This window comes from Peromyscus maniculatus, chromosome 4 (genome assembly GCF_049852395.1).
Source record: "Peromyscus maniculatus bairdii isolate BWxNUB_F1_BW_parent chromosome 4, HU_Pman_BW_mat_3.1, whole genome shotgun sequence".
Taxonomy (NCBI): domain Eukaryota; kingdom Metazoa; phylum Chordata; class Mammalia; order Rodentia; family Cricetidae; genus Peromyscus; species Peromyscus maniculatus.
Window position 1 is genome coordinate 142,458,506 of NC_134855.1, and position 25,504 is coordinate 142,484,009.

Here is a 25,504-nt window from a genome sequence, read left to right on the forward strand (position 1 = left end):
TTACTGTGAGTGGGCCTGGGGGAGGGGAGAGTCAGGGTAGTGTCCCAGGGGAGACGGGGTGGAGAGAGGGTTTGAACAAGGCGTGTTAAGGAATGCTTGTGTGCAGAAAGGAGTGTCTCATTCCTAGGCTAAAAACAGACCTGCTGGGAGAGGAGCACTCCCAGAGGGGTGGCTTGGGGCGGGGGGCCGTTCTCTGACTCCCCAGAACACCTGACCACCCCTCCCCCTCTTTCTAGCCGTCCACTGACAGCACAGGCACCCTTGGGCTCTCCTTGGGGTGTGCAGCCCCCATTGCAGCCGCATTGCTACTTTCTCTCTATTAGAACTCTGTGACCACCATCCTTGTGTGCGCTGTTCCGTTTTCAGGTTGATGCTTTGGCAGGATGGTTGGCCGGAGAGGTGGATCGGAGTTAAGGGCACTTGCTGCTCTCCCAGAGGGCCAGAGTTCACCTCCGGGCACTGGCATGGGGCAGCACTCTGTGGCCTACCATTTTAGTTCTAGGGGATCCAACGCCCTCCTCTGGCCTCCTGAGGCATCAGCACACATGTATGCATACGAACACACACACACACATACACTCTAGATTAAAAGAAAGTAATTAATTAATTAATTTAGCAAAAGACTGTCCCACTTCCCCAGGAAGACACTCGGTCATCCTTCCTGGGTCAGTTCCAGCTGAGGGGTCATCTGGATTAAAGGACATTAGCTCAGCCACAATACCCAGGACCCTCCACACACCTCTCTAGCACACAGGCTTTGCACTCTTCAAGCTCGATGATGTTGTTGCTGCCAGTTACAGTTTCCCCTGTGAGTGAGCTGGATTCTCAAGAGTGGAGTCCGGGGTCTGGTTCAAGCAGGTTTCCAGGACTCTGAGAGTCACTGAGCAATCCTTGAAGGAAGGACCAATATCCAATGAATTCCTCTGTGCCCAGCACCGAGTACAGAGCCTGGCTCCCTAGGGATGCTCTCAATAAATGTTTGATGGATGAATGAATAGCTTGGTGGTGTCCTCAGCTGTAAACGAGAAATGGTTACATAAGACCTTCCAGGAGGGGTAACTGAATACCTTAATATTTATGCCGAGCTTGGAGCACTGCCTGACACAGAGTAAGCATTCTATCAGTTAAATACATGCTTGTGAACGTGACCACATACATAATAAATAAGACTGGCTAGAGTCAGCGAGGCAGCGAGGCAGATGAGGTCCGTGCTACGAAAGCCTGGGAAGCTGAGTTCAACCCCCAGATCCCACAGAAAAACAGGACAGAACCGACTCTAAGAAGTTCTCTTCTGACCTCCACACGCACACGCATGGACACACACACAGCGAAGGAGAACCCATTAATTAAAGTAGCCGGTCAAGGGTAGGAAATCAATGTTTATTAGAAACAGTCCAACAGGAAAGGAAGGTGTGAAGAGAGGGCCCAGCCCGCCTCCACGCCTTCCCATTCTCTAGAAGAGATCACCAGTCTGTATCCCGCAAACTGGCTGCTTTCCCTCTGGGTGGTCTCTCGCGCACTGCACTGCTGACGAAGAGGAGGAGCCCTAGTTCTCGGGGCAATGCAGGAGGTCGTAGGTCACATAGCCCACCTGGTCCACTTGGTTCACCTCCTCTCGGAAACTCACACGCCAGAAGAACTGGTCGTGGCAGAAGTAGGCTTTGTCTGTGGGGAACAAGGAGACACAGACAAGCTGAGGCCTGTACTCCCTTACAGTCACAGAACAAGATTTTTACAACCACCCTGTGGCGGTTCGAATGAAATGGCCCCCATACGCTCACAGGGAGGGGCCCTAGGAGTAGGTGTGGCCTTGTTGGGGGAAGTGTGTCACTGGGGGAGGGCTGTGAGGTTTCAGATGCTCAAGCCAGGCCCAGTGTCTCTCTCTTCCTGCTGCCTGCCGATCCAGATGTAGGACTCTCAGCTATCTCTCCAGCACCACGTCTGCCCGCACGCTGCCATGCTTCCCGCCATGACGACAATGCACTAAACAGCCTCTGAACTGTAAGCCAGCCCCAATTAAATGTTTTCCTTTTTAAGAGTTGCCATGGTTATAGTGTCTCTTCACAGCAATAGAGCCCTGACTAAGACACACCCCTCCTGGCCTTCCTGTATCTTTCTGTGGTTTTTACATGACACTTTCGGTTCTTCTACCTGCCTGTGAGATGCTGGAGGGCACGGACCTTGATACTCAAAGTAGTGGCAAGCCCGGTGCATAGTAGGTGTTCCACATACAGGTTATGAATGAATCAGCAGATTAATGAATGGGTAGTATTTTAATGCTCAGTTCAATTCATCCAACAACCATTCACTGGACAAACTCATTCATTCATTCTTTCATTCATTCATTATTCATTCAACAAATATTTACTGAGTACCAGCCGTGTGCCAAGTACTGTGAGAGGCCTGAGGAAAACAGTGGGAAAACAGAGACATGATCTCAAGATACAGGAAGACATCAAAGAAAGTGAATACATAACGAGGGTCAGGCGGAGACTCTGAAATGGTGACCTTAGCACTGAAGGATGAGAGGGCAGCATGGTGACAGTGTGGGTGGGGAGCCCTCCAAAGAGGGGAACGGCCGGCCCAAAGGCCTTAAGCTCAGAAGGACCTTGATGAGCAGCAGCCTAGGTGGAGCACCCTGACTATGGGGAGGAGATGAGAACTTGGAAGTACAAACAGGGCAGCGTCAGGCCATGTTAGTTTCTTCCACCTTAGCACTGGCTTGAGCTCACCCTCAGGACCACTGCCCTCCACTCCTGACCTCTCCTCACTCTCACAGAATATATTAAAGGTTATTGGACAAATGGTATGGTTGGAGGGAGGGGTATAAAGGAGATGGCTGAAAATGATAGATTTGGGCTTTAGCCTCAGTCTAAAACTGCCAACTAATGGAGTATGAGTATTGAAGAGGAGATAATGCAACTCTAGATAATATCTCTATTTTACAGATGGGGAAACTGAGGCCCCAAGAGAGGCAGTGACTTGCCCAAAGACAGCCAGAACTTTCTTGCCTCTCTCGGTGTATCCCCAGTGCAGCCCTGCACTGATTACTGATTATTATTCCTTTAGTAATAAAGTAATAAAGGAACGAGCCTTCCGAGAACTGTGCTCTGTGCTGGAGTTCCCGATAGAGAAAGAAATGCAAGCAGTCTGGAACCTAGATCTGACTGTGTGAATTTGGGGCGTTTCCCTCGGTCTTCAAGGACTGAGAACCTGGCCAGTCACTAGGTGTGGGAGACGTCTCATGAAGGGACCCTCCCCAGCCAGCACCAGCAAACCTCACCTTGGTACTGGAAGATGTCGTGTGAATTCCAAGGCACCCCAGGGAACATCTTATCCAGGCGAGTGACACTCTGGGGATCCACCCTCTGCGTCTTCAAGTCGAACCTGCAGGAAATCAGACAAGCTCTGAGCCCCTCCCGCCCCCACGGGCTGCGGGTGAGTGGCGCCAGGGCTCCCCCTACCGGCGGCTGCGGTTGCTCTCACCTCCACACACGCTCCCTGCTGAACAGCAGAGCCTTCCCGCCGTGACGCGGGAGGAGTCCGGTGACCTGCGTTACCCCTGAGCCTAGACCCAGCTTCTCCAGACGCCTGGGGCCCAGCACCGACTCGCCTGTGTACACCCACACTTGGCGCCCTACAAAAGAGAAGGGGCACAAAGGGGGAGCACGGTCTGTTTGAATGCCAGGAGGGAGAAGCCAGAGGGGCTTCCCATAAATGTCAAATCACATCTGCCGGGAGGGGGACCCCACCCCCTTTGCATGGCAGTTTCAGGGGTTACCCTGGGTCTCTGTGTAACCTGAGCTGACGGGGACTGAGGAATGGGCGGGCTAGGGATGCACAAACTAACCAGAGAAGAAGAAAATCTTCTTGGACAGCGGATCCTCAAAGGCTGAGTCCAGCTTCGCAGGCAGAGCTGGCCACGTGCGGGCAATAAGAAAGGGGCCCTGCAGTGGGCTTCCTCTGCGATTCAGGAACTTCCAGTACCGGCTGAAAGAAAGGAGACAGCAGGGCCCTCAGCCTTGGCCAGGGGAGGAAGGTGGGTGGGAGACGCAGGCACGTTCCTCCCCAAGACCCTCTCTCCCACCCACACACCCCGCCTGCTCACCCGTCCTTGAAGAAATACAAAGAGCCCTGGATCTCAGCAATAGCGTCGAAAATACCCACAGTGCAAGGATTGTCTGCCGGCCTCAAAGACTTTGTCGTGGTCTCAGAAGGGCCAGCAGTAGGGGGGTCGGTAGGGCCAGCAGTAGGGGGGTCTGTAGGGCCAGCAGTAGGGGGGCCGGTAGGGCCAGCTGCAGGGGGGCCGGTGGGGCCGACCGTGGGACTCTGTGTAGGGTAGGCGGTGGGAGGTACTGTGGGGCACAGAGTGGGAGGAGCTGTCGGCTGTGGTTCAGCTGTGGTGGTGGCTGGCGGCCTTGGGTCAGGCTTGGGGCCGGGACCTAAAACAAGACACTAGGTAAGACACGCATTTCTCTGCAGCCCCAGCCTACTCCTGAGCCCAGCACCGGTGTCTTCCATCTTCCCTTGACACTGGAGGCCACAAGCAGGCCTCTCCCCACACACCAAGCCTAAGTGTCCACGCTGAGCTCTGTGAAGATACGGACTGGGTTGTCAGAACAGAACCACGGGCAGAATCTCCCTCCCTCCCCCAAGTCAGGAGGGGCAAGAGTCTTTTGAGTGGCCACAGAGTCAAACAGTGCTGTAAGCATTATAAACTCGAAAGATTAGCTCTTCAATACCCCCCCCTTTCTTTTTTCTTTTTTCTTTTTAAAAGATAGAGTCTCACTACATAGACCTGGCTGGTTTCCAACACACAGAAAACAGCCTGCCTCTGCCTCCAAAGTGCTGGGATTAAAGGCGTGTGCAAGCACACTTGGCCTGCTCTGCCTTTGAAGGTCCTTTTGGGACTGAAGAGACAGCTGAGTGGCTAAGTCCACTGGTTGCCCTTCTGGAGGACCTGGGCTCCTTTCCCAGCACCCACATGGTAGCTAAGAATCTGTAACTTCTGTTCCAAGGGATCCAACACCCTCTCTGGCCTCCACTAGCATTGTGCATACACCATACACAGACATGCATGCAGGCAAAACACCCACACAAACACAAATAAGTTAATCTTTGGAAGTTCCTTTGAGTCAGTGCCTTGAGTAGCCCAGGTTGGCCTGGAGCTTACTATGTATCTCAGGCTAGCCTCAAACTCATGGTAACCCTCCTGTCTCAACCTCCTGAGTGCTGGGATTACAGGCTTGCAGCATCACACGCAGAAAGTATCCTCATTTTTTTAGGGTAAATGATGACCAAAACCAAAACAACACAAAACAAAAAAATCAAATGGCCCTTAGTAAGGCCAGGCATCATTCTTCTTCAGTTAACCCTATCAAAGCCTTATGAGAGGCTTACTGTTATCACACACCCACTTTATATAGGAGGACCTAAAGAGTGATCAGACACACTATGAAGTGGCTGGGATGGCCCCTCCTGCTCAGGATCAAACCCAGGCCTCAGGCCTGCTCTGCAGCAGCACTAACTACTATAACCACTAGGCGGCACACCCAGCCCTGGGCTGGCTTTTGAACCCCGGTCTAGAGTGCCATCTCCAAGTACCCACTGGGCACTCAGGCCCTGTCCTAGACGGATATTGAGGTTCCTTCTCTTCCCTCCCCTCTTCTCTGGTCCTGCAGCTGAACCTCATCCTCCCCTCTGCTCCTCCATCTCTGTCCCCCAGCCTCACCATACAGATGCTGGATGCCTTTCACGTCGTCTTCATGCAGAGGGGAGCCCTCAAGGAAGCGGTACATGGGGTACATGAGCGCTTCTGGCACTGTAGAATGATCTAAGCCCAGCGCATGGCCGAACTCATGCGCTGCCACCAGGAACAGGCTGTACCCTGGAAAGGAGGAGGAGCCTAAGATGCAAACGGCAGGCCAAGGCCGCAGCCCTGGCTGCTCCACCCCCACGACTGCCAGGAGGTGACTCGGAACCCACGCTAGGAGCCTCGGAACGCCGCCCACCTTGGTCTGGGCAGAAACCCCACTTCTTGTCAGTGTCGAAGCTCGAGGTGGTAGCGCACCAGAGGCGCCCGTCGTTGCGGCCCTCGCTGGTACAGGTGGAGTACTCCTTGCCCAGGAAGACGAAGGGGAAGACGCACAGCTCGCCTGCCGAGTTGCCCCCAACCACAGTCGCGTCGGCTGGAGAGACCAAGGGTCATAAGTGAACCAGGTGGGTGGATGTAATAGGGTGCCAGGGGTGGACGAAACTCTCAAGTGCACTCAAGACTCTCGATAGCCTATTTTTTGAAGCCTAGGGGGCGCTGTGGAGCACGCTGGAGCCTGGAAATACTAATGGGCAGAGCCTAACATAGGAGACCAAGGCTGAGGCCCAAGGCCAAACAAAAAAGGCTGCCCACTTGGGAGTCACAGAGAGGAGATGTGGAGGGAGGCCGTGCGTGGTAAATGGAGAGAGGAGGTGAATGGGTGGAAACGCCACCTTTTGGAGGGCAGAGCCGGGCTGAAGTTGGTAGGCGGGGCAGAGGTACCTCGGGTAGGGCAGAAGCCATACAGCTTATCCTGGTCGTAGCTGGCCGTGGTGGCGCACCAGCGGTAACCATCCGAGCGACCCTCCGTGGTGCAGGCAGAGTAGGAGCGGCCCTCAAAGATGAACGGAAACACGCAGGGTTTGCCGTCCCCATTGCCGTGTTCCGTGTAGAGTCCTGAGGAGACCCGCGTTGTTACCTCCAAGGGTGGCCCCGACGACCACCAGGGCCCAGACCTCCTCTCATTTCACAGAGGAGACTGGACCGAGAAGCGGGGGTGGGGGGCGCGGACGGACGGGACACCTGGCCACACCACTAGTGGCAGAGGGGGATTGGAAACTAAGATTCTGGGCCGTGGCTCCCCTCCACTCCACCCCGCGGTGCACACTCACTCTCACTGGGGCAGAAACCGAACTTGCGGTCGGTGTCATAGTCGGCTGTAGTACTACACCAAGGCACGCCATCGGTGCGGCCATCTGTGGTGCAGGCCAAGTACGAGCGTCCCTCGAAGGTGAAGGGAAAGTGACACGGGGCACCATTTGCGTTTCCAAAGTAGGTGGGGACCACTGTGGTAAGGAGACGAGGGTCAGGACGGCTGGCCCACGATAAGAAGAGGGGGTGGGGGGCGGCGGGATGCAGGAAGGCTCAAGATCTCACCGACGCCCTTGCCCAGCGACCACAACTCTTCATCGTCGAAGTGGGCATCTCCCTGGATGCCCCGGCCAGGGGGAAAGGCGTGTGCCAGAAGACCGTCCTTGCCGTCAAAGGGATACCCGTCTCCGTGCTCTGCAGAGGCAGACGGGGAGGAAGGCAGTCAACCAACGACAGTTGCGTAGACTCTGCTCTCTTTAGTGGCACGAGACCGAAGGCTGTGCCCCCTCCCCCTTCAACAAGCGCCCCAGGCCTTGCAAGGAGGCGGCCGCGGCTCCAATCCCGCAGGGCACCAATTGTGGGCGCGGCGACCGGGGATTGTGGGGCGGGCGGAAAAGCGGATCCGCTGTCCCTTCTATTCTGTCTGTGGTCCTCCCTCCCATGGCCCGGCCCCGGAGTTCTCACCGGCGACGCCAAACTGAATGACAATGTCTGCCTCGAGGCCGTACACGCGGGTGAACGTGAGCGGTGTCACCGCGCTCCACACGGCGAAGGCGCGCGCGAAGGCGTCGTCGATCACGTCTCGTGGCAAGTCTTCCGAGTAGTTTTGAATCCTGCAGGTGAAAAGGCCGAGTCAGTAGGGGGTGGGGGGCGTGCCGGGATCACAAATGAGAAGGGGCGGAGCAGCAGCCACACACCAGTGCTCCAGGCTTTCAGAACTTGCATGGCTAAGATACCTTGTCGGTCAAGCGCGGGTGCAGCCTGGCCTCCAAGCCTGCCCCAGCCACCTGCTTCTAGCCCAGCGTCTCACCAGTATGTGATGTTATGGTGGTGCCACTTGAGGTCACCCTCGAAGGTTTGGAATTTGCCCAGGTCTGGGACACCACAGCGTGGTGCACGAATGGCCTCCAGTGTCTTGCTGTCCAGTTCACCAGTCTGGGGCAGGGACAGCTGCTTCTGAAGCAGCAGCAAAGCAGGCCGCAGGCTCAGCTTCTCTCCCTGCATCTCGGCTACCCGACTGTAACCATAGCGGTACAGGTATTCCTGTGGACGGAGAGGCAGAGACATAGCGGAGTTCTGGCACCCTTTCCTCGCCCTCTGGACCATATGCTTAGGAACTCTAAAACCAGGACACCAGGGCTTCTTCTCACACAGCTAAAATTTCCCTGTCCTGTGGATAACACAGCTCCTGCCCATCTAAGATGATCTGAACCATGCCTACCCCACAGCTCCCCTAGGGTTCACGTCCATCCTGTGCCTAATCCACAACCCTCCAAGGCCACCCCCATCCCATTGCCCTAGCAAACTTGAATCTGTCGGTTATTTTCAGCACTGCCCAGAGCCTGCCTCCACACTACCCCTAGTGCCTAACCCTGGCACCTCTGTTTCTCCAGACATGCCCATTGCCACGCAAATCCAGAGAGCATCTTCGAACCCCATGCTTCCTCAGGGACACTGGGCATCTTCCTGGCCAGCCCTTCCCAACTTTCCACTGAGACATTGTTGTCTACCTGTGCCAGCTGTGTGTCGGTGAGGCTGCTGGTCCTCAGGTCTCTGGGGAAGACCACAAAAGTAGGCTGGCGCTGGTAAGGGGCAGCAGAGCTGCAGCCCAGAGCCAGGAGTGCCAGGATCAGGGGCTGCCAGGGACTCATGGTGAGGATGGCAGTGTCTGGCTGATGCTGCCCTTTCTTCTGAGATTTTAAAGAGGCAGTAAAACTGAATCAGTAGTCCCGCCCCTCCCCTCCAGGCGGGTGCTGACTCAGTGTGTGTGTGTGTGTGTGTGTGTGTGTGTGTGTGTGTGTGTGTGTGTGTGTGTGTGTGTGTTGGGCAGCCCAAAAAAAAAGGGCTTACACCACCCCCTCCTTTCTGCCCTACCCACAGTCCACATTGCCGAGTCAGGTAGGACCCCAGACCCACAGGAAACCACAGCACTCAGGGGAGCGGTTGAGTTTTGCAAACTACAGAATTTGTGGGAAAGGGAAGGAGGCTGTCAGGGATGGGGACTCACCTAGCCCTAGGTCTGAAGGCCCTAAGTGGTCAGTCCAGTAGAGGACTGGAAAACTGCCTGAGATCCCCCTTTCTTGGGCTTCTGAGACACCCCCCTCCCCGAGCTCAGCCTGGAGCCCCTCCACACACTGTAGGTTCTGTCTGCTCATCCCCCTCCCTGGTGGTGCCCTTGACTCAGCTTCCTCTCCTGCCAGCTGGGAGCAGGCTCTTCAAGGCAGGATTTGGGGAATTCCACCGGGCAGCCCCCTCGCTTCAGCAGGCTGACTCCTTGGGGAAGGAAAGATGAACCTCAGGGGCATGTGGGAACAAGCAGAAGTTTCACCCTTCCCATGAGCCTCAGGCAAGCATCCTTCTTCTACTGTCTAAAGAATCAAAAAACGGACCCTTTGTCCCTCAATCCTTTGTCCCTATATCAATGTGGGGATAAAATGAGACGTATGAAACACAAAAAGTGATTTTAGCATAATGTCCATGAGACCTCAGTTGATGGTGCAGTTTCCTTTTAACTATCTGGAGGCTGGGTTTGGGATTGGAATCGGGAGACTGGGGTCTTAGCTCTGAGTCTCTGGGTGACCTGGAGCACACATCTTCCTTTCCCTGAACTATGAATTCTTCACCAATAGCCAGCAGCCTCCTGCCTTCCATCACCCAGCCTGCCACCGTGGTGAAGCAGGCCTTTATTTGCCGTCAGCAAGGGTTTTGACAGAGCCTCCTAGGTGCCCAGACCTTTGTACACTTCCCCAATGGACAGACCTGTGAGATGGAGAAGGGAGAATCGGTGTCCTCCCCAGCTTCTCTTATGTGCATCTAAGTGATGCTCTTCAGTCCTGAATTGCAGTCCTGGGTCCACCATTTCCCAACTTCACCATTTCCCAACTCGGTCACCTTGGGCAAGCCATTTCATCTCCAAGCCACAGTGATAATTCACTTTTGGTGATTTGCTGTGTTGAACACTGTGATATGCTAATCTACAAACCTCTCGTTTCCTCTTCCTCCTCCTCTCTCTGTCTCTTTCTCTATGTCTCTGTGTCTGAGTGTGAGTGTGTGTGTGTGTGTGTGTATGCACATGCTCTTGCAACTAGGGTCTTACACATGCTGGGCAAGCACTTTGCAGCTCAGCTGTTCCTAGCCTTTGATTGTGTGTATTTGTCTTAGGGTGTGTGTGTGTATATATACACGTGTGTGCAGGGACACACACCCATGCCTGCCAAGGCTGGAGGAGACATTGGGTGTCCTCCTCCTCTGTCATCTTTCCCTCTTACTCCTTCGAGACACAGTCTCCCCCTACACCTGGAGCTCAATGTTTTTCAAATCAGCTGGCAGCCATCAATCCCTAGTGACACTCCTGTCTCTGAGTCTCTGTTCCCCTAGTGCTGAGAGGCGTGGGTGGCCATGGCCAGCTTTTTACATGATGCTGGGGATCCGAACCCAGGTCTGCATGCTTCTGCAACAGTTGCTGTTACCCTGGAAGGGAGTCATTTCCCCAGATCATCCTTGGTTTATGGAGACAAGATCCTACTCTGTGGCTCAGATTTGTGTTGCGCTCCCATGTCCCGCCTCCGACTCCCAAGTGCTGTATTACAGGTGTGCGTATCATACCTCGCTTATGAGGTTGATTTGGTGAGTAGCCCTGGCTTTTGTCAGGGGAATTGCTGGTGGTCACACAGGTAGTTAACAGAGCCAGGATTCAAGCCTTGGACAGCCTGACTCTGGGGCCTTTCACCTGTGCAGGGGGCTGAGCAGATCAGGGTACAGATGAACAAAATGGGTGGGTCTTAAAGCCTGCACCCTGCTCCTCTGATCTCCTGCCACCTTCCTGTGATGAGGACCGAGGCTCGGGATGTCGTATGTGTGGATGGCATGTCTATAGATTACACCATGCCTGTGTTGGATGTCATATCGATGTATATATGTCCTATCTGTGTTGTATGTCACATTTATGCATACATCATGTCTATGTTTGTCTTGTTTCTCAAGCTTGGCATCCTTGTTGTTTTTGAGATAGGGTCCCACTGTGTAGCCCTGCCTAGCCTAGAACTTGCTAATATGGACCAGCCTGGCCTCAAAACTCACAGAGTTCCTCCTGCCTCTGCCTCCTGAGTGATGAGATTAAAGGTGTGCGCCACCACACCTAGCAAGCTTAAAAAAAAAAAAAAATGAGCCGGGCGGTGGTGGCGCACACCTTTAATCCCAGCACTCAGGAGGCAGAGCCAGGTGGATCTCTGTGAGTTCGAGGCCAGTCTGGTCTACAAAGTGAGTTCCAGGAAAGGCGCAAAACTACAGAGGAACCCTGTCTCAAAAAACCAAAAAAAAAAAAAAGAAAAGAAAAGAAAAAAGAAAGAAAGAAAAAAGGTTTATTTATTATGTATACAGTGTTCTGTCTACATGTATGCCTGCAGGCCGGAAGAAGATGCCAGATCTCATTACAGATGGTTGTGAGCCACCATGTGGGTGCTGGGAATTGAACTCAGGACCTCTGAAAGCCTTTGCTCTTAACCACTGAGCCCTCTCTCCAGCCCCAGGCTTGGCACTCTTGATACTTGGGGCTGATGGCTCTGTTTGGGGACTTCCCTGGCCACTGCAGCGTGTATAGAGGGGTCCTCTGCCTCTCTTCCTACTAGATGCCAGTATCGCCGCCTCTGCCAGTTGGGACAACCAGCAGTGTTGCCAAATGTTCCTGAAGAGGCCTAACTTAACATCCATGCAGCCATGACAGACTAACATGCCTAACAATACTGGGACTGGGCCTCACCATTACAATAACCAGGAAAAGCCACAAACTGTACCCTACGGGAGACCAATCAGAACGGAGACAAGCAAGTACTAAATGCTCCAAGACATAAAGGATAGCTTACATCACTTGTATATGGTTGCCAATTTCCTTGCAGCAACGCCAGTACCAGTCCCTGCTTGACAAAACTTCTGTTACCTCACTCCTGCCCAATCAGGAAGGAGTTCAACCCCCATCTGAATCTGGAATTCCCTTATACCTACATCCTTTACTCCTTAAAAACCCTGCTCAGGGCTCTCCCTAATCCAACCGCTGTGTCAGAACAGTTGGGAAGCCCAAGCTTGAGCTTACAATAAAGGCTCTTTGCTTTTGCTCATGAATTTAGACTCCTGATGATTTCTGCAAGTGTGTGTCAGGGGGGCTCATGACATGAGCATACCAGTTCCCTGGGTGAGGGAGGAAGGAAGAACATCTGGTGAGTGTTGTGGTGTTTTTTTGCTTTTTGTTTTTTCAAAACAGGGTTTCTCTGTTTAGCCCTGAGTATCCTGGAACTCGCTCTGTAAACCAGAAATGAACTCAGCAGCCCGCCTGCCTCTGCCTCCCAAGTGCTGGGATTAAAGGTGTGCGCCACTATGCCCAGTTTGATCCTCAAATCTTGAATGCCTACTCAATTTAGCTGACCCTCAACGCCTGGAGAGTGAAAGCAAGAGGATCAGAGTTCAAAGCCAATCTCTGACATAGCAAGTTCTAACCTAGGCTATATGAGACCATAGCTAAGAAACAAGAGGAAAAGGAGGAAGAAGGCAGGCTAGTAGTTCTCCTTCTGTCCCTTGCTTGTTGGGCTGACAGTCCAGTAGAAAAGGGATTAATAAATAGTCAGTTACCAGTGAAATAAATGGCTCCGTGAAATGGCCTTTACCTAAAGGCACTTGTCACCAAGCATGAGGACCTGAGTTCATCCCAGGGACTCACATAGTGGAAGAGACAAGTTGTCCTCTGACCTCCACATCCAAACTGTGGCACATACACACCCATGCAGACATACACGGAGAAAATGTAATAAGGATTTGTGTGCACACGCGTGCGTGCGTGCGTGCGTGCGTGGTGTGTGTGAGTGTGTGTTTGGTTTGAGGCAGGGTTTTACCAGGGAGCTCTAGCTGGCCTGAAGCTCACTGTGTAGCCCAGGCTGGCCTCAAACTCACAGTCCTGCCTGCCTCTGCCTCCTGAGTGCTGGGATTGAAGGTTTACACTGCTGTGACTGGTTAGAAAATTATTTTATAGAACAAAACGAAACAGAAAGAGTTAACAGAAGCCGGGTGGCGGTGGCGCACACCTTTAATCCTAGCACTTGGGAGGCAGAGGCAGGAGGATCTTTGTGAGTTCGAGGCCAGCCTGGTCTACAGAGCGAGATTCAGGAAAGGTGCAAAGCTACACAGAGAAACCCTGTCTTAAAAAACAAAAACAAAACAAAACAAAAAGAGTTAACAGAAATACAAACACCAAAAATGGAGGTGTACCTATCCACTCCAATTTCCTCCACCATGCGGATGGGGAAAACAGCGGAGGGGGTGTGCAGGGCAATAGGAGTGCTCACTCTTGGATCCGACTACCTAAATTCAAGCTGCAGCTCATTGTGTGACTCCAGCTCCTGACACAACCCACCATTTTCCTCATCTATTAAATGGCGCTGGTAACAGTGCTTCTTGTGTGGGCCTGTTGTCCTGGGGCCTGTCATACTGTGTAAGTGATGGTTACCACTGCTCTCTACGCTGGCCTTCAGGGTTTGTGGTAGTTCTTACCAACGGAGAAGAGAGCACCCACTGGGAACTCCAGGGCTTGGCGTCCACCCAAGCAAGAGCTCTCCTCTCCCCACCCCCAACTTCCTCCTTTACACACACACACACACACACACACCCTGCTCACCAACCCCCATCAAAGGGAACTTGGGGGAAGCTTGGTTTTCAACACAGCCATACCAGGAAGTGGTTCTGGTTACCACATCCCCTTCCCCACTTCCTCAGCTCCCCCAACACTACAACAGAATTTATCTAAGGACCCAAGAAAGGAGACAGAGAGCAGGAAGTGCCCCCCTAGCAGGCACAACCCTGACCCCCTGGACCTCTGACCTCCTGACCTGGAATCACTGTTTGGACTCTGAACCCCTTACGGTAGGATGGGGCTAGACCTGGAGTCCTGAGTCACTGGCTAGGTGACACAGCCCAGACAGGCCAACCTCAGAGATGAGGAATGGCACCCTCGGTCTAGCTCGGGGGAATTCCAAGTCTGCTTCTCCCAAATTTGCTGGAGAGGATAGGGAAAGGCAGGCCTCAGAGGCTCCAGCAGGATGCGAGGGAGACAAGCTCCCTGTCTGGGATGAAACAGGTGTCCCCACGAAGTGCATCACTAGACCCCAGCTTCCCACAAGCATCCTTCCCGGCCCTAGCCCCAGGCTGGGGCAATTCCCCATGCTGACTCCTGGATTCTCTCCTGATGCTAAAAGCCACGCCTCCCCCTTGCCAGTGCTTAGCATCTTGCAGAGAGAAGTCAGAGCTTTAGAATGAGGCCTCTTGGCTGTGGGACCTCAGGCAGGTCACTTTGTCTATCTGTAACTCCAGTTCTTCGTCTGTAAAATGGGGGAAACTGGGGTGTAACTCAGCTGTGGGGTCTGTGCTCTACTTGCTGAAGGCCCTTCAAGGGCCTGGTTCCCAGGGATCTACTTCAAAGAGTTATAGAGAGGGTCTGTGAGATTATGTGCTGCAAGTTTTTCACACAGTGACTGACACATGGCAGACATGAAAGAAGGGGCGGGGGAGGATGTGATGATTCCTTCACTCCAGCGCGCTCATTTCATTGCTACAAATAAGCATTCATTCATAATTCCATTTTAGAGATGAGAAAACTGGGGTTTACTCAAGTCCACACACCCAGCGATGGACTCAGGCCAGCGCTGACCAGTACCCCGACCTTCTCGCCGGAGTCTGCCTCGGTCTGAAGTCATTCTAAATCTGTGCACGCGGCCACCAGACAGTTTTCCCAGCACCGTCACAGGTCTCAGTACACCACATCTGCATGGTAAGGTAGATCCTCGTGAGGTCCTATTTGGATCTTTCAGAACCCTTGACACTCACTGGAAGCAGAGATTGTGAACTATTTTCAAGGTGACAGACTCAAAGCCTAGAGAAATGCTTTTTTGGTTTTGTCTTGCTTTTTTGGCACAAAGTCCCATGCAATTGAGCTGGCCTCAAACTCACTATATTACTGAGAATCACCTTGAATTTCTGATCCTCCTCCCTCCAGCTCCCGAATGCTGGGATTACAGATGTGCACCACACACCCGGATTTATGCAGCGTTAGGGATGGAACCCAGAGCTCTGGGGCTTGATGCATGCCAGAAAAGCAATCTAGGATGATGAGCCACACCCCCGGCTCTTCGGTTTTTTTTTTTTTTTTTTTGTTTTTTGTTTTTGTTTTTGTTTTTGAGACAGGGACTTCTATACAGACCAAGGTGGCCTTGAACTTCTGGTTCTCTTGCTTCTGTTTCCAGAGCTCGGGGATTACAGGCGTGTGTCACTGTGCCTGGCTCAGAGAAGTGTTTAAATTGCTCATTGTCCCCCAGCGTGACAGGGCTCCTGCCTCAGCCTTCTGACTCTAAATCCCATGCTAAGATCAGGTCAATGGTTCAGGCAAGAAGGAAGTCAGTGGGGGGAACCATCTGGGTTGGGGGTGGGTGCTCAGAAGCCAGGCTGGAGAGGGTTAAGTCTAGGAACCAACAGTGGGTATATGTGGCTGGGTTCCATAAAAAACAAAAACTGAGGGGAGGGGAAGGGAATAAAAAGGAAGGAGAGTCAGGTAGCTGGAAGGGGCACAGAACAGTCCCAAGGACTTCAGGCCTGAGCATCTAATTCCCAGGAAAGGATGATGCTGAGTCTGGGGCCTGAGGGAGGAGTGGGGAGGTGAGACTCACTCCTCCTGCAATAGATTGCCTGCTGACAGTTAAGAATATGTTTGGGGTCTCAGCCAAGCAGGTGCGGTCTCAAAATACACGTTTTAAAAGTTGCTTTTGATATTTGAGAGGGGAAAAAAAAAAAAAACCCTTAAAATGGCCAGTGTGCAAAAAGTCCACCCTGGGCTGGACTTCCTTCTATGGTCATACCGTGGTTCAGTATTGCTGTTTGACTCTGGCTGGCACCGGGAAAGCGCACTGTGACTCCTGTGGTCACAGCATAACCTAAGCCTGACTGTTGACAGTTTGAGGGCAGTGCCATCCCCCCAAACTCAAGGCTAGACATCGGTGAGGCTTAGCGCTTGCTGATGAAGGAAGCGGCAGAGACCCTGGGGAATTGATTCAGGAGGGAGGGATATGCACACAGCACGAGGATTTTGCTCCTGTTCCAAGCCCAAATTGAGCTCTCTCCCTGTTGGGGGGGGGGGTCCCCAGTGCCCTGCAGCAGCTGCTCCTAGGGACATTTAGAAAAGCACACCCTCACCTGTCCCTACCACAACAGTCCGAATGGAGGCCAGAAATCTTTGTCCTTCACCCATTCGTGTTTGTGGTGCTGGGATTCAAACCCACGGCCTTGTACAGGCTAGGCAAGCTTTCTACCAGTGAGCCGGGCTCTCTACCCCACTCCTACATGTTAGACTTGACAAGCTTGCCAAGTGATTCCGGTGCCCGAAAACTCTGCTGTATGACAGCTTCACCCCTACAGTGAGGGGGAAGTGTTTTGACCCCATCTCCAGGTGGGGAAACTGAGGTCAGAGAATTAAAGTCAATTGCCCAGTTACATAACTAGTACTAACATTGGCTGCCAATCTGGGCTTTTTTGACCATAAAGCTGATGTTCTCCTTGCTGTTATAGTTGGAGGAGACAGTGTTTCAGGAGCCCTGGCCACTCAGAACTGGTTCTTGAGGGTCCAGGAGTTTGGGTGCAGTGCTCGGGTACAAGGCACCAGAGAAATTCACAGTCACACACAGCAATCTGTCAGTATGCTAACAGGGCTGGCACTGTGCTGGTGTGGACCAGTCTTCACTCCAGGAGACCCCTGACGGCTGGCACGCTAGGCATGGGTCCTGACGAACACGGGCAGAGCTCTCATGGGAAAACCTCTTCAGCAGGGCTGCCTGCACACCGGTCTCCCTGGTATTTTTGTCTCTTTTTGAGTCGTTGCTGGGGACAGAACACATGACCACACATCCTACAGGCTAGTGCTCTGCCATAAGGTACCACCCCTCCACACACAGCCACCTGGGACTTGCCTTTTGGTGAGTGGTGTCCATGTTTCATCGAACCCTCTGACTTAGCTGGTGTGGGGCACAACCTGACTGTGACGCTCCAATGACTGGAACAGCCACGGCTGAGAACCCATCTACACAACCCTTCCCCCACCTGCAAGAGATTCTAGATTAACAGATCCAGGTTTGCATCAGTATTTATCAAGGCTGGGGACTTTTTTTTTTTTTAAGACTATTATGCAGTCCCAGCTGGTCTGGAGCTCCCAGTGTAGACCAGGCTGGCCTCCCTCAGACTCACAGAGAGACACACCTGCCTGCCTTAGCTCCTGAGTGCTGGAATTAAAGGCGTGGGCCACCACCGCACTCTGTCCTAGGCTGGGGACTTTAAAAAAATATATAAAAATAAAAGATTCTGATTCAGTCATCAGTGGGGTCCGGAAATGGGTGTTAGCAAGCTCCCTGGATGTAGAAATGACAACAGGAACAGCCGCCCCCAGGCTGAGGAAACCCAGAGAGGTTCAGAGACTCCCCGCCCCCCCCCCCATGCACCCCCAACATAGCTGAAGCAATTGAGAACACGGCCAGGAAGTATCCAGAACCAATTTCCGCAGAGCTTCCTCCCGGGGACATTGCTTCAAAGCCCAGACTCGAAGAGCACAACCCGCCCTCCCCACTGCGGTGCGGTGCCGCAGAGCCCGGGGGCTGCGGCAGGCCCGGCCAGCTCCCGGCGGCTCCTGCTCCCGAATCCCGAGACACACTCATTTAAATATCTGCATACATTTGCATCCTGAGCTCCAGCGCCGCCCATCCCCCCACCCCCACCTCCGTAGCGCAGTAGAGGAAAATAAAACTAATATATTCACAGAGCCTGCTGAGACGTGTTCGAACCTGAACTTCACGCGGCGCTGCGACTTTGATGCACCTGGAGGGGCTGCGGGGGCGGAAAGGAGCGGGTAGGATGGTGCGGGAAGGCTTGTGACCGTGGGAGAGGCCTGGGGCCCCGGAAGCAGCCGGTCCATCCCCCCCGCTCCTGAGGATGAACCACGCGGAATTTCTCCAGTGGGAAAACACCCGGGAGCACTAGTAAGATGGAGCGTTGGGGGCTTCGCCCGTTTGAAGGGCCTGATTGAGTGTCCTGGCTTGGAGGCCGCCCAGGTTCTCCCAGCTCTAGTCCTGGGCAACAGGTGGAGGCCAGTTAGGTAACCGCGCGGGCACAGGGGTGAGATCTGGCAGACCTGGACATGAACTGTGTGACCTTGAGTTAATTACAACTTTCTCTCCTGAAATTTGAGTTTCAGAAAAAAAATGGGTATGGAGGGGTGCTGACTAGATGGGTCAGCCAGTAAAGCCTCTTGGCTCAAGCCTGATGATCTGAGTTCAGTCACATCCCCAGAGTCTCTCTGTGCAGCCCCGGCTGTCCTGGAGCTCATCAAAGAGCCTCTTCCCAAATGCTGGGATTAAAGGCAGTGCCACTCCCAGCCCCACCCCCACCCCCTCCACTCCTCCCGACAGAGAACTGACTTCTTGCCCATTGCTTCTGACCTCCACATACGTGTGTTGTGGTGAGCTCCCCCATGCATCACACACACACACACACACACACACACACACACACTAAATACATAAATAAAAGGTGAGCTGGGCGTGGTAACACATCTATTATCTGGCACTTGGGAAGTGGAGGCAGGAGGATCAGAAATTCAAGGTCATCCTTGGCTACACATAGAATTCAAGGCCAGCCTGGGCTACATGAGACCCTGCCTCCTCCAATAAAGTCCACGGGATCCTATCTTCACCAGGCCTTTGTGGGGTTGGAACTGTTAATGGTCGTGTGAAAGGGGCCCTCAAAGCTAATGATTGGAGCGAGGGCACTCGCCTGGAAGTCCCAGCAGTGGAGAAGCTGAAGCCGGAAGGATGGGCTGGTCCTAGGATTTCAAAACCAGCTGGAGTAGCACAGTGAGACTCCCCTGCTCAAAAAACAAACACACAAAAACAGGTGTGTTTCATATCTCTGAAAACAACACAATTTATTTTGACTGTATCTCACTAGTTTGTGGCTGAGGAGTCTAGACAGAAGGCCCAGGGCCTGCTCCTTCCGCTTGCGATTGCTCGCTTGATCCCTTGCTCAGTGACACACTACTTCGCCCGGGCTGGTGGCTGATGACAGACTGGGGAGCTCAGTGAGGTTTTGTTTACATTCCTGAACATGTTAATCATGCCTTTTATTTTCTCTATTTTATGAGGCCTCCACATCTGGGCCTTCTAGGCCTATAGTGGGACTACCCCTCCCAGGATTAGCTGGGCCCCAGAGAGAACAGTTTGCCTGCAAGCACCCTGTAAATCCAGACAATGCACACCCCTTAAACCGCCTACCCATTCTGCTAACTGCTGCAGTTCAGCATTTGCTGAGGCCGAGACACTGGGCAACAGGCTAACTCCTGGAAACCAGACCTCTCTAGTCAGTCCTGGGCTGCAGTGTAGCCCAGTGGTTAGAGTACTTGCCTAGCATGCATAAGGCCCTGGGTTCAAGCCTCAACACTGTCTCTTCCACCACACACCCCCAAACCCCACCCAATACAGACTCCACAGCCATTGTGGTATCTCAATACTGTAATCCCAGCAATCAGGAAGCTGAGGCAGGAGGATTGCCAAGAATGTTAAGCCAGCTTTGGCTAGATAGTGGTCTTGTCTGCCTACATGACCTCTTAAAAGGGAAGAGAAAAAGGGGTCGCGCTCTCTCGTGGGTGGTGAAGACCAGGTCAGGTAGTGTGAAGCAGCGTGTGATCGGTCCCCAGCTTTCCAAGGACTCTACAACTGGATTTACCATGTCCTGTATTTGTGAGTGTATTTCCCTGGTTCATTTTTTTTTTTTCCGAGACAGGGTTTCTCTGTGTAGCTTTGCGCCTTTTCTAGAACTCACATGGTAGCCCAGGCTGGCCTCGAACTCACAGAGATCCGCCTGGCTCTGCCTCCCGAGTGCTGGGATTAAAGGCATGCGCCACCACTGCCCGCCCCGTTTCATATCTTAATAAATCCCTGATACCCCTTAAACACTCATGGATTTCGCTAACAAAAATTCTTGTCTGCTTGAGCTAGCTGGAAACAGATTTGATGAGTGCAGGCAAGGGTCCCGACTGAGAAAGGACCATTCTCTTCCTTCTGCTCAACCCAAGTGCCTGGCTTTAGGTACAACAGGCCTCACTTCCTCCTGCCTCCTAGAGCATCTCCTGACATTTCAGGGGCCTTTCCAATGTGGCCTGATCCCTCCAGCTCCCTCCTGCCATGTATTCACAGCACTTTCTCATTCTGGGTCTCCTCACACCTCCTGTGTCTTATCCCACAGATCTTCTCCCTGTCCTGGTTCCTCAAATAACCAGGACCCTGAAGAGTCCTCTTAGACCAGCCACTGTGGATTTACACACTCAATGGGGTTGCTGCAACAAAGCCCCCAGCCTCAGAGACTGAAACAGCGGAACGGTCATTTTTCCCAACCCTGGAGGTCCAAGATCAAGGTGCTGACCTCGGTCGGTGGCTTCCGTCCTGAGTCTTTACGTGCTCTTCCCCTGTGTGTGTGCCCTAATTTCCTCTTCTTGGGGACATCCGTCACAGTGGATTAGTGACTGGCCTAGTGACCTCATTTCAACTTAATTACCTCTTTAAAGACCCTGTCTCCAAATGCAATCCATTTGAAGGTGCTGGGGGTTAAGTACCTCACATATAAACTTGGAGGGGACTTGGGCTAACCCATGACACTCTCCCTCCTCTGTTCCCCAGCTGCTCCCTGACCTTCAGCCCTTCCCTCTCTCCTGAATATGCGGAGATTTAGCCCTTGAGCACTCAGCACCCTTATTCCCAGGTTCACACCCTTGGTCAGTACTTCCTGGCCATGCCCTGAGAGCTTCCATAGCTCCCCAGTGCCTCCAAATTAACGCTGGACTCCTTAGCCTGCCATCCAAGGCTTTGGAGAATCTGGCTCGGACCTGCTTTTGCAATCATGATGGCAATTAGGGGCAGAGGGGGAAACGATAATGCGGTCACTAGATTGGCCTTTCTGCTCAAAGTATAGTTTATGGACGCACAGTAACATTTGCTGCTTAGGAGTCTGTCAGAAATGCAGAAGCCAAGCTAATGTCTGGAGCTCCTCAACCAGTCTGCTTCACCTGCGCAAGCCCCCAGGTGATGGGTAGGTTGTGGAAGCTGGGATGCTGCCAGGGACTGGGCGTGTAGCTCAGTGTCAGAGTGCTTGGCTAACATGTGTGAGGCCTGGGGTTCAAGTTCCTGAAGGGAATCACTAATTCCAGGAATTGAGGTACACTGCAAAAAACAACACTGAGGCCAGGCAGTGGTGGCACACACCTTTAATCCCAGCACTTGGGAGGCAGGGGTAGGCAGATCTCTGTGAGTTCAAGGCCAGCCTGGTCTACAGAGTGAGTTCCAGGATAGCCAGGGCTACACAGAGAAACCCTGTCTCAAAAACAAAACAAAGAAAGAGCTGGGCGGTGGTGGCACACACCTTTAATCCCAGCACTTGGGAGGCAGAGATAGGCAGATCTTTCGAGGCCAGCCTGGTCTACAGAGCGAGATCCAGGAAAGGGAAAGGCACAAAGCGAGACAGAAAAACCCTGTCTCGAAAAAAAAAAAAAAAAAAAAAAAAGAAAGAAAGAAAAGAAAACAAACAAACAAAAGCCAACACTGAGCAAACTAATGAACTTGACTTCCCATGGCTCTCAAGAGCTCATTACAGGCATCAACACACACACACAAAAGACTGGCTGAGATGGCCACCCATCGGCAACGCTCACTGAGCCTCCGCCCAGTGCCAGGCAGGGTGCTGGTGTAGAGAATGGAAGGGGCTGTGAGATTTGCCCTAGAGGAGCTTGAAAACCAGGAAGGGAGACAAAGCAAGATGATAGACTGATATACCAGGCTACAAGCCCAGGGCACCCACCCACCAGCACTCCCCTCCCCCACCCCGGAACACACTGAGGCCCCCCCAGCTGGGTGCTGGCACTCTGCTCATTGCTGTGTGCCTTCCCATGCCTCCCTCACCCCCCCCCCACTCTGTCCAGCTGTTTTTTATTCATTTCTTAGATTTCGGCTGAGTCAGCATTCTTCCAGGAAAATCCCGCTGACCACCTCAACCTGGGAAGGGGACCTCTTCCCGGCTCCCATGACTCCCCTCAGCCCACCACTTCCCTTATTGTGGCTTTTTTTTTTCATAATTTAGAATGAATTTCCTGTTTGTCTCCCTCTCTCTCTCTCACCAACAGGATAGAGGCTGTGTTTACTGCGTTTGCTGTGTCTGTGATATTTACGGGTAGTTCTTAAACAAACATAATACTAATAGCAGTCTGGTTTTTTTTTTTGTTTTTTTTTTTTTTTTTTTTGTTTTTTTTTTTTTTTTTTTTGTTTTTCGAGACAGGGTTTCTCTGTGTAGCTTTGCGCCTTTTCCTGGAACTCACTTGGTAGCCCAGGCTGGCCTCGAACTCACAGAGATCCGCCTGGCTCTGCCTCCCGAGTGCTGGGATTAAAGGCGTGCGCCACCACCGCCCGGCTGCAGTCTGGTTTTTTATTATATGTATCTGTTTGGAGTGTGCATGTGTGGGCACGTGAGTATGTGGGTGTGTTGGTGCATAGGTGTGTGGGTGCGTGACACAGTACATGCATGCCACTCGACGAGCATGGAGGCCAGAAGACAGAGTTCAGAGTTCAGCCAGCTCCCCCTCCGCCGTGTGGCTGCAGGTTGATCAGGTTAAGCCCTGCAGCAGGCACCTTTATCCTCCAAGCTGTCTTGACAGCACCCTCTTTGTTTAGGTCGTCTGATATGCCAGGCACTACCCTAAAATTTTTATTTAATAACTCATTGAATCCTCATAGCTACCCAGTGACCTGGGTGCTGCTATTTCCCCCATTTCCCAGATGTGGAAACAGAGGCACAGAAAAGCTTGGTAGCAGCTGATAATGGCAGGGTAAAATTCAAACCCAAGTGCCCATTAGAAGAGGAAGTGGTGGACTCTGCGAGAAGTCAGAGGTTAGGGAAGTCTTCCACAGGAGCGATGCCTTCAGCAGGTTTTGAGGATTGAATAGGAGTTCGCTGTATAGGAAAGGGGGAGCAGGGATGGACCAACCTTGGCAGTCTCCATTCTGAGTCCACCTCTCATTGTTGGGAGAATTCCTGCAGAGCTGAAGCTGGTTTGACTCCAGACAGTTAGCACCATAGCCTTAATCTGCCTTTTGTGATTACTGCCTTTTGGTTCTCAGTATCCCCTATGTGAATCTTGTCTGAGCATCTTCTGAAGGCGCAAAGCCTATGCAGATTTGCTTGAAGAAGAACCTGGAACCCCACAGGTACTCTTCAGCGGAGAATTTGCATTTGGCATCGCCCCTTTGGGAAACTTAGATGAGAGGTGTTGGGGTACGAAGATGAATTTGCTAAAAGATGTAAATTGGAGAACAATAAAAGGGCCCTTTGCAAAGCTTCAGTGGAGCTTAGAGATGGATCCCCCGCCCTGCGAGTGGGAAAGGCTAGAATCATCCTTGAAGTGCCTCTGTCTCCATTCCACAGACCTGTGAGAACACCCACACCTGATATACAACATATCATTGTCATAGCCTTCCCTGCAGGGCAAATGTAAGGCAGTTGGCCACACCCCAGACACTGGCAGCCCAGGCTCTGACAGGGCAAGTGTCTCAGGGCAAAATGAATACCTGGTCCAGTTTCAGCCTGAGTCACCCATGAGCAGGGCAGGGTAGGGCAGTGTACACATCCTGGGGTGAGGGGTGGGCGTTCATCTTGTCCTCAGGGTCAGGCTCTCTAAGAGGTGAGCCTCTTTCCTCCAGGGTACTGATACCTCTGCCAGGGTATCAGGCAGGTGTGGCTCCAGAGCTGACCTGGAGCCTTCGAGGAGCGCCAATGATGTCCTGTGGTCACAACCCAATCAGGGTGTCCTTGTCAGCTTGTCCCTGGGACTTAGGGAGTGCCTCCCCTTCCCCATGAAGCTGGATCTGCAGGAGCCCCTGTGCTGTGTATAAATCAGATGGGGAAGAGGGCCATCCACCCACCTCCTGGGCCTTCCCGGGGCCCTGACTCGGATAGAGCTCAACCTCCCTAGCTTATTACTGGGAAAGACGAGGCTCTGAGGAAGAACAGCATGGCCAAGAACCTGCAAACCGGGGCAGCACCTAGGGCTGGACTGTCTCAAGTGGACCCAGTCCTCCCGTAGTGAGACCCCGGCAGCTACCCCCACCCCACCCCCGTCTCCTCTGTCTTGAAAGGCAATCCCAAACTCTCCCTCCTCCGTTGTGGAATATGTTAAAGTAACTATGTAAACGTGAGGTACATGTGTTTGTGCTGCATTTGTTTAACGATGTAAAGATGTGTTGCTGTTTCACCTTGCCTGCCTAAGACACCTGATTGGTCTAATAAAAAGCTGAATGGCCAATAGCTAGGCAGAGGAGGGACAGGCGGGGCTGGCAGGCAGAGAGAATAAGTAGGAGGAGAGAATGAAAAGGGGGAGAAAGAGAGGGAGATGCCTGGGGCCAGGCTCCACCAGACAGACAGACAGACACAGAGCAGGACATACAGAATGAAAGAGAGGTAAAAGGCCCCAAGGCAAAACGTAGATGAGGAGAAACAGGTTAATTTAAGTTAAAAGCACTTAGTGGGGCTGGAGAGATGGCTCAGCCGTTAAGAGTGTTGGCTGCTCTTCCAGAGGACCCAGGTTCAATTCCCAGCAACCACCTGGCGGCTCACAACTGTCTGTAACTTCAGTTCCAGGGGATCTGACACCTTCACACCAATGCACTTTAAATAAATTATTAAAAAAAAAAAAGCTTTTAGTGGGACAAGCCTAAGCTAAGGCCGAGCATTCATAACTAATAATAAGTCAATAACATGTCATGAATTGCGGGCTGGTGGTCTGAGAAGGCTCGCTACACTCCCCTCCACTCTTCATTCTGGAAACTTTCTGATGTTTGATGATACTTAGTCAGGTTTGAACTCAGGGCCTCAGGCATACTAGACAAAGCTTCTGCCAATGAGCTGTATCCTCTCTCTCTCTCTCTCTCTCTCTCTCTCTCTCTCTCTCTCTCTCTCTCACACACACACACACACACACACACACACACACACACACTCTTTAGTGTGTGTGTGGGATCTCATGTAGCACAGGCTGACCCACACACCCCTTGTATGTAGGGGGGCTCTCATGTAGAACAGAATGACCCACACACCCCTTGTGTGTGTGGGTCTTATGTAGCACAGGCTGGTCCACAAACACCCCTCTAATGTGTATTTGGGGTCTCATGTAACACAGGCTGGCCTCCACACACCTCTTTAGTGTGTGTGTGGGGGGGGAGTCTCATGTAGCACAGGCTGGTCCACACACCCTTTATGTATGTGCATCTCATT

At 52.6% G+C, this 25,504-nt stretch overlaps 1 protein-coding gene across 2 annotated transcripts; it reads right to left on the minus strand.

Annotated features, from left to right (window-relative positions):
- Positions 1 to 1,361: 1,361 nt before the first annotated feature.
- Mmp9 (matrix metallopeptidase 9) lies at positions 1,362 to 18,165 on the minus strand. 2 transcript variants are annotated; one of them, XM_015998947.3, is made up of 13 exons: positions 17,983 to 18,165; positions 7,935 to 8,167; positions 7,589 to 7,737; positions 7,190 to 7,318; positions 6,925 to 7,098; positions 6,536 to 6,709; positions 6,012 to 6,188; positions 5,732 to 5,887; positions 4,109 to 4,442; positions 3,851 to 3,990; positions 3,487 to 3,637; positions 3,284 to 3,387; positions 1,362 to 1,665 (listed from the first exon to the last, which is right to left on the minus strand). In XM_015998947.3, the coding sequence occupies exons 2-13, from the start codon at positions 8,126 to 8,128 to the stop codon at positions 1,547 to 1,549; spliced, it is 2,001 nt and encodes a 666-aa protein (XP_015854433.3). In that variant the 5' UTR covers positions 8,129 to 8,167; positions 17,983 to 18,165; the 3' UTR covers positions 1,362 to 1,546. The 2 variants fall into 2 exon arrangements, with proteins under 2 accessions (XP_015854433.3, XP_006971033.3); XM_006970971.4 differs by lacking the exon at positions 17,983 to 18,165 and adding an exon at positions 8,635 to 8,821.
- Between the last annotated feature and the right edge of the window lie 7,339 nt (positions 18,166 to 25,504).

Excerpts from the sequence above, each read along its gene's own strand:
- Mmp9 (XM_006970971.4), bottom strand. The coding sequence starts at position 8,775 with ATGAGTCCCTGGCAGCCCCTGATCCTGGCACTCCTGGCTCTGGGCTGC. Across the intron at positions 4,443-5,731 it reads AGGCATCCAGCATCTGTATG|GTCCCGGCCCCAAGCCTGAC; the intron begins GTGAGGCTGGGG and ends GTCTTGTTTTAG. Across the intron at positions 3,991-4,108 it reads TTGTATTTCTTCAAGGACGG|CCGGTACTGGAAGTTCCTGA; the intron begins GTGAGCAGGCGG and ends CCTTTCTTTCAG.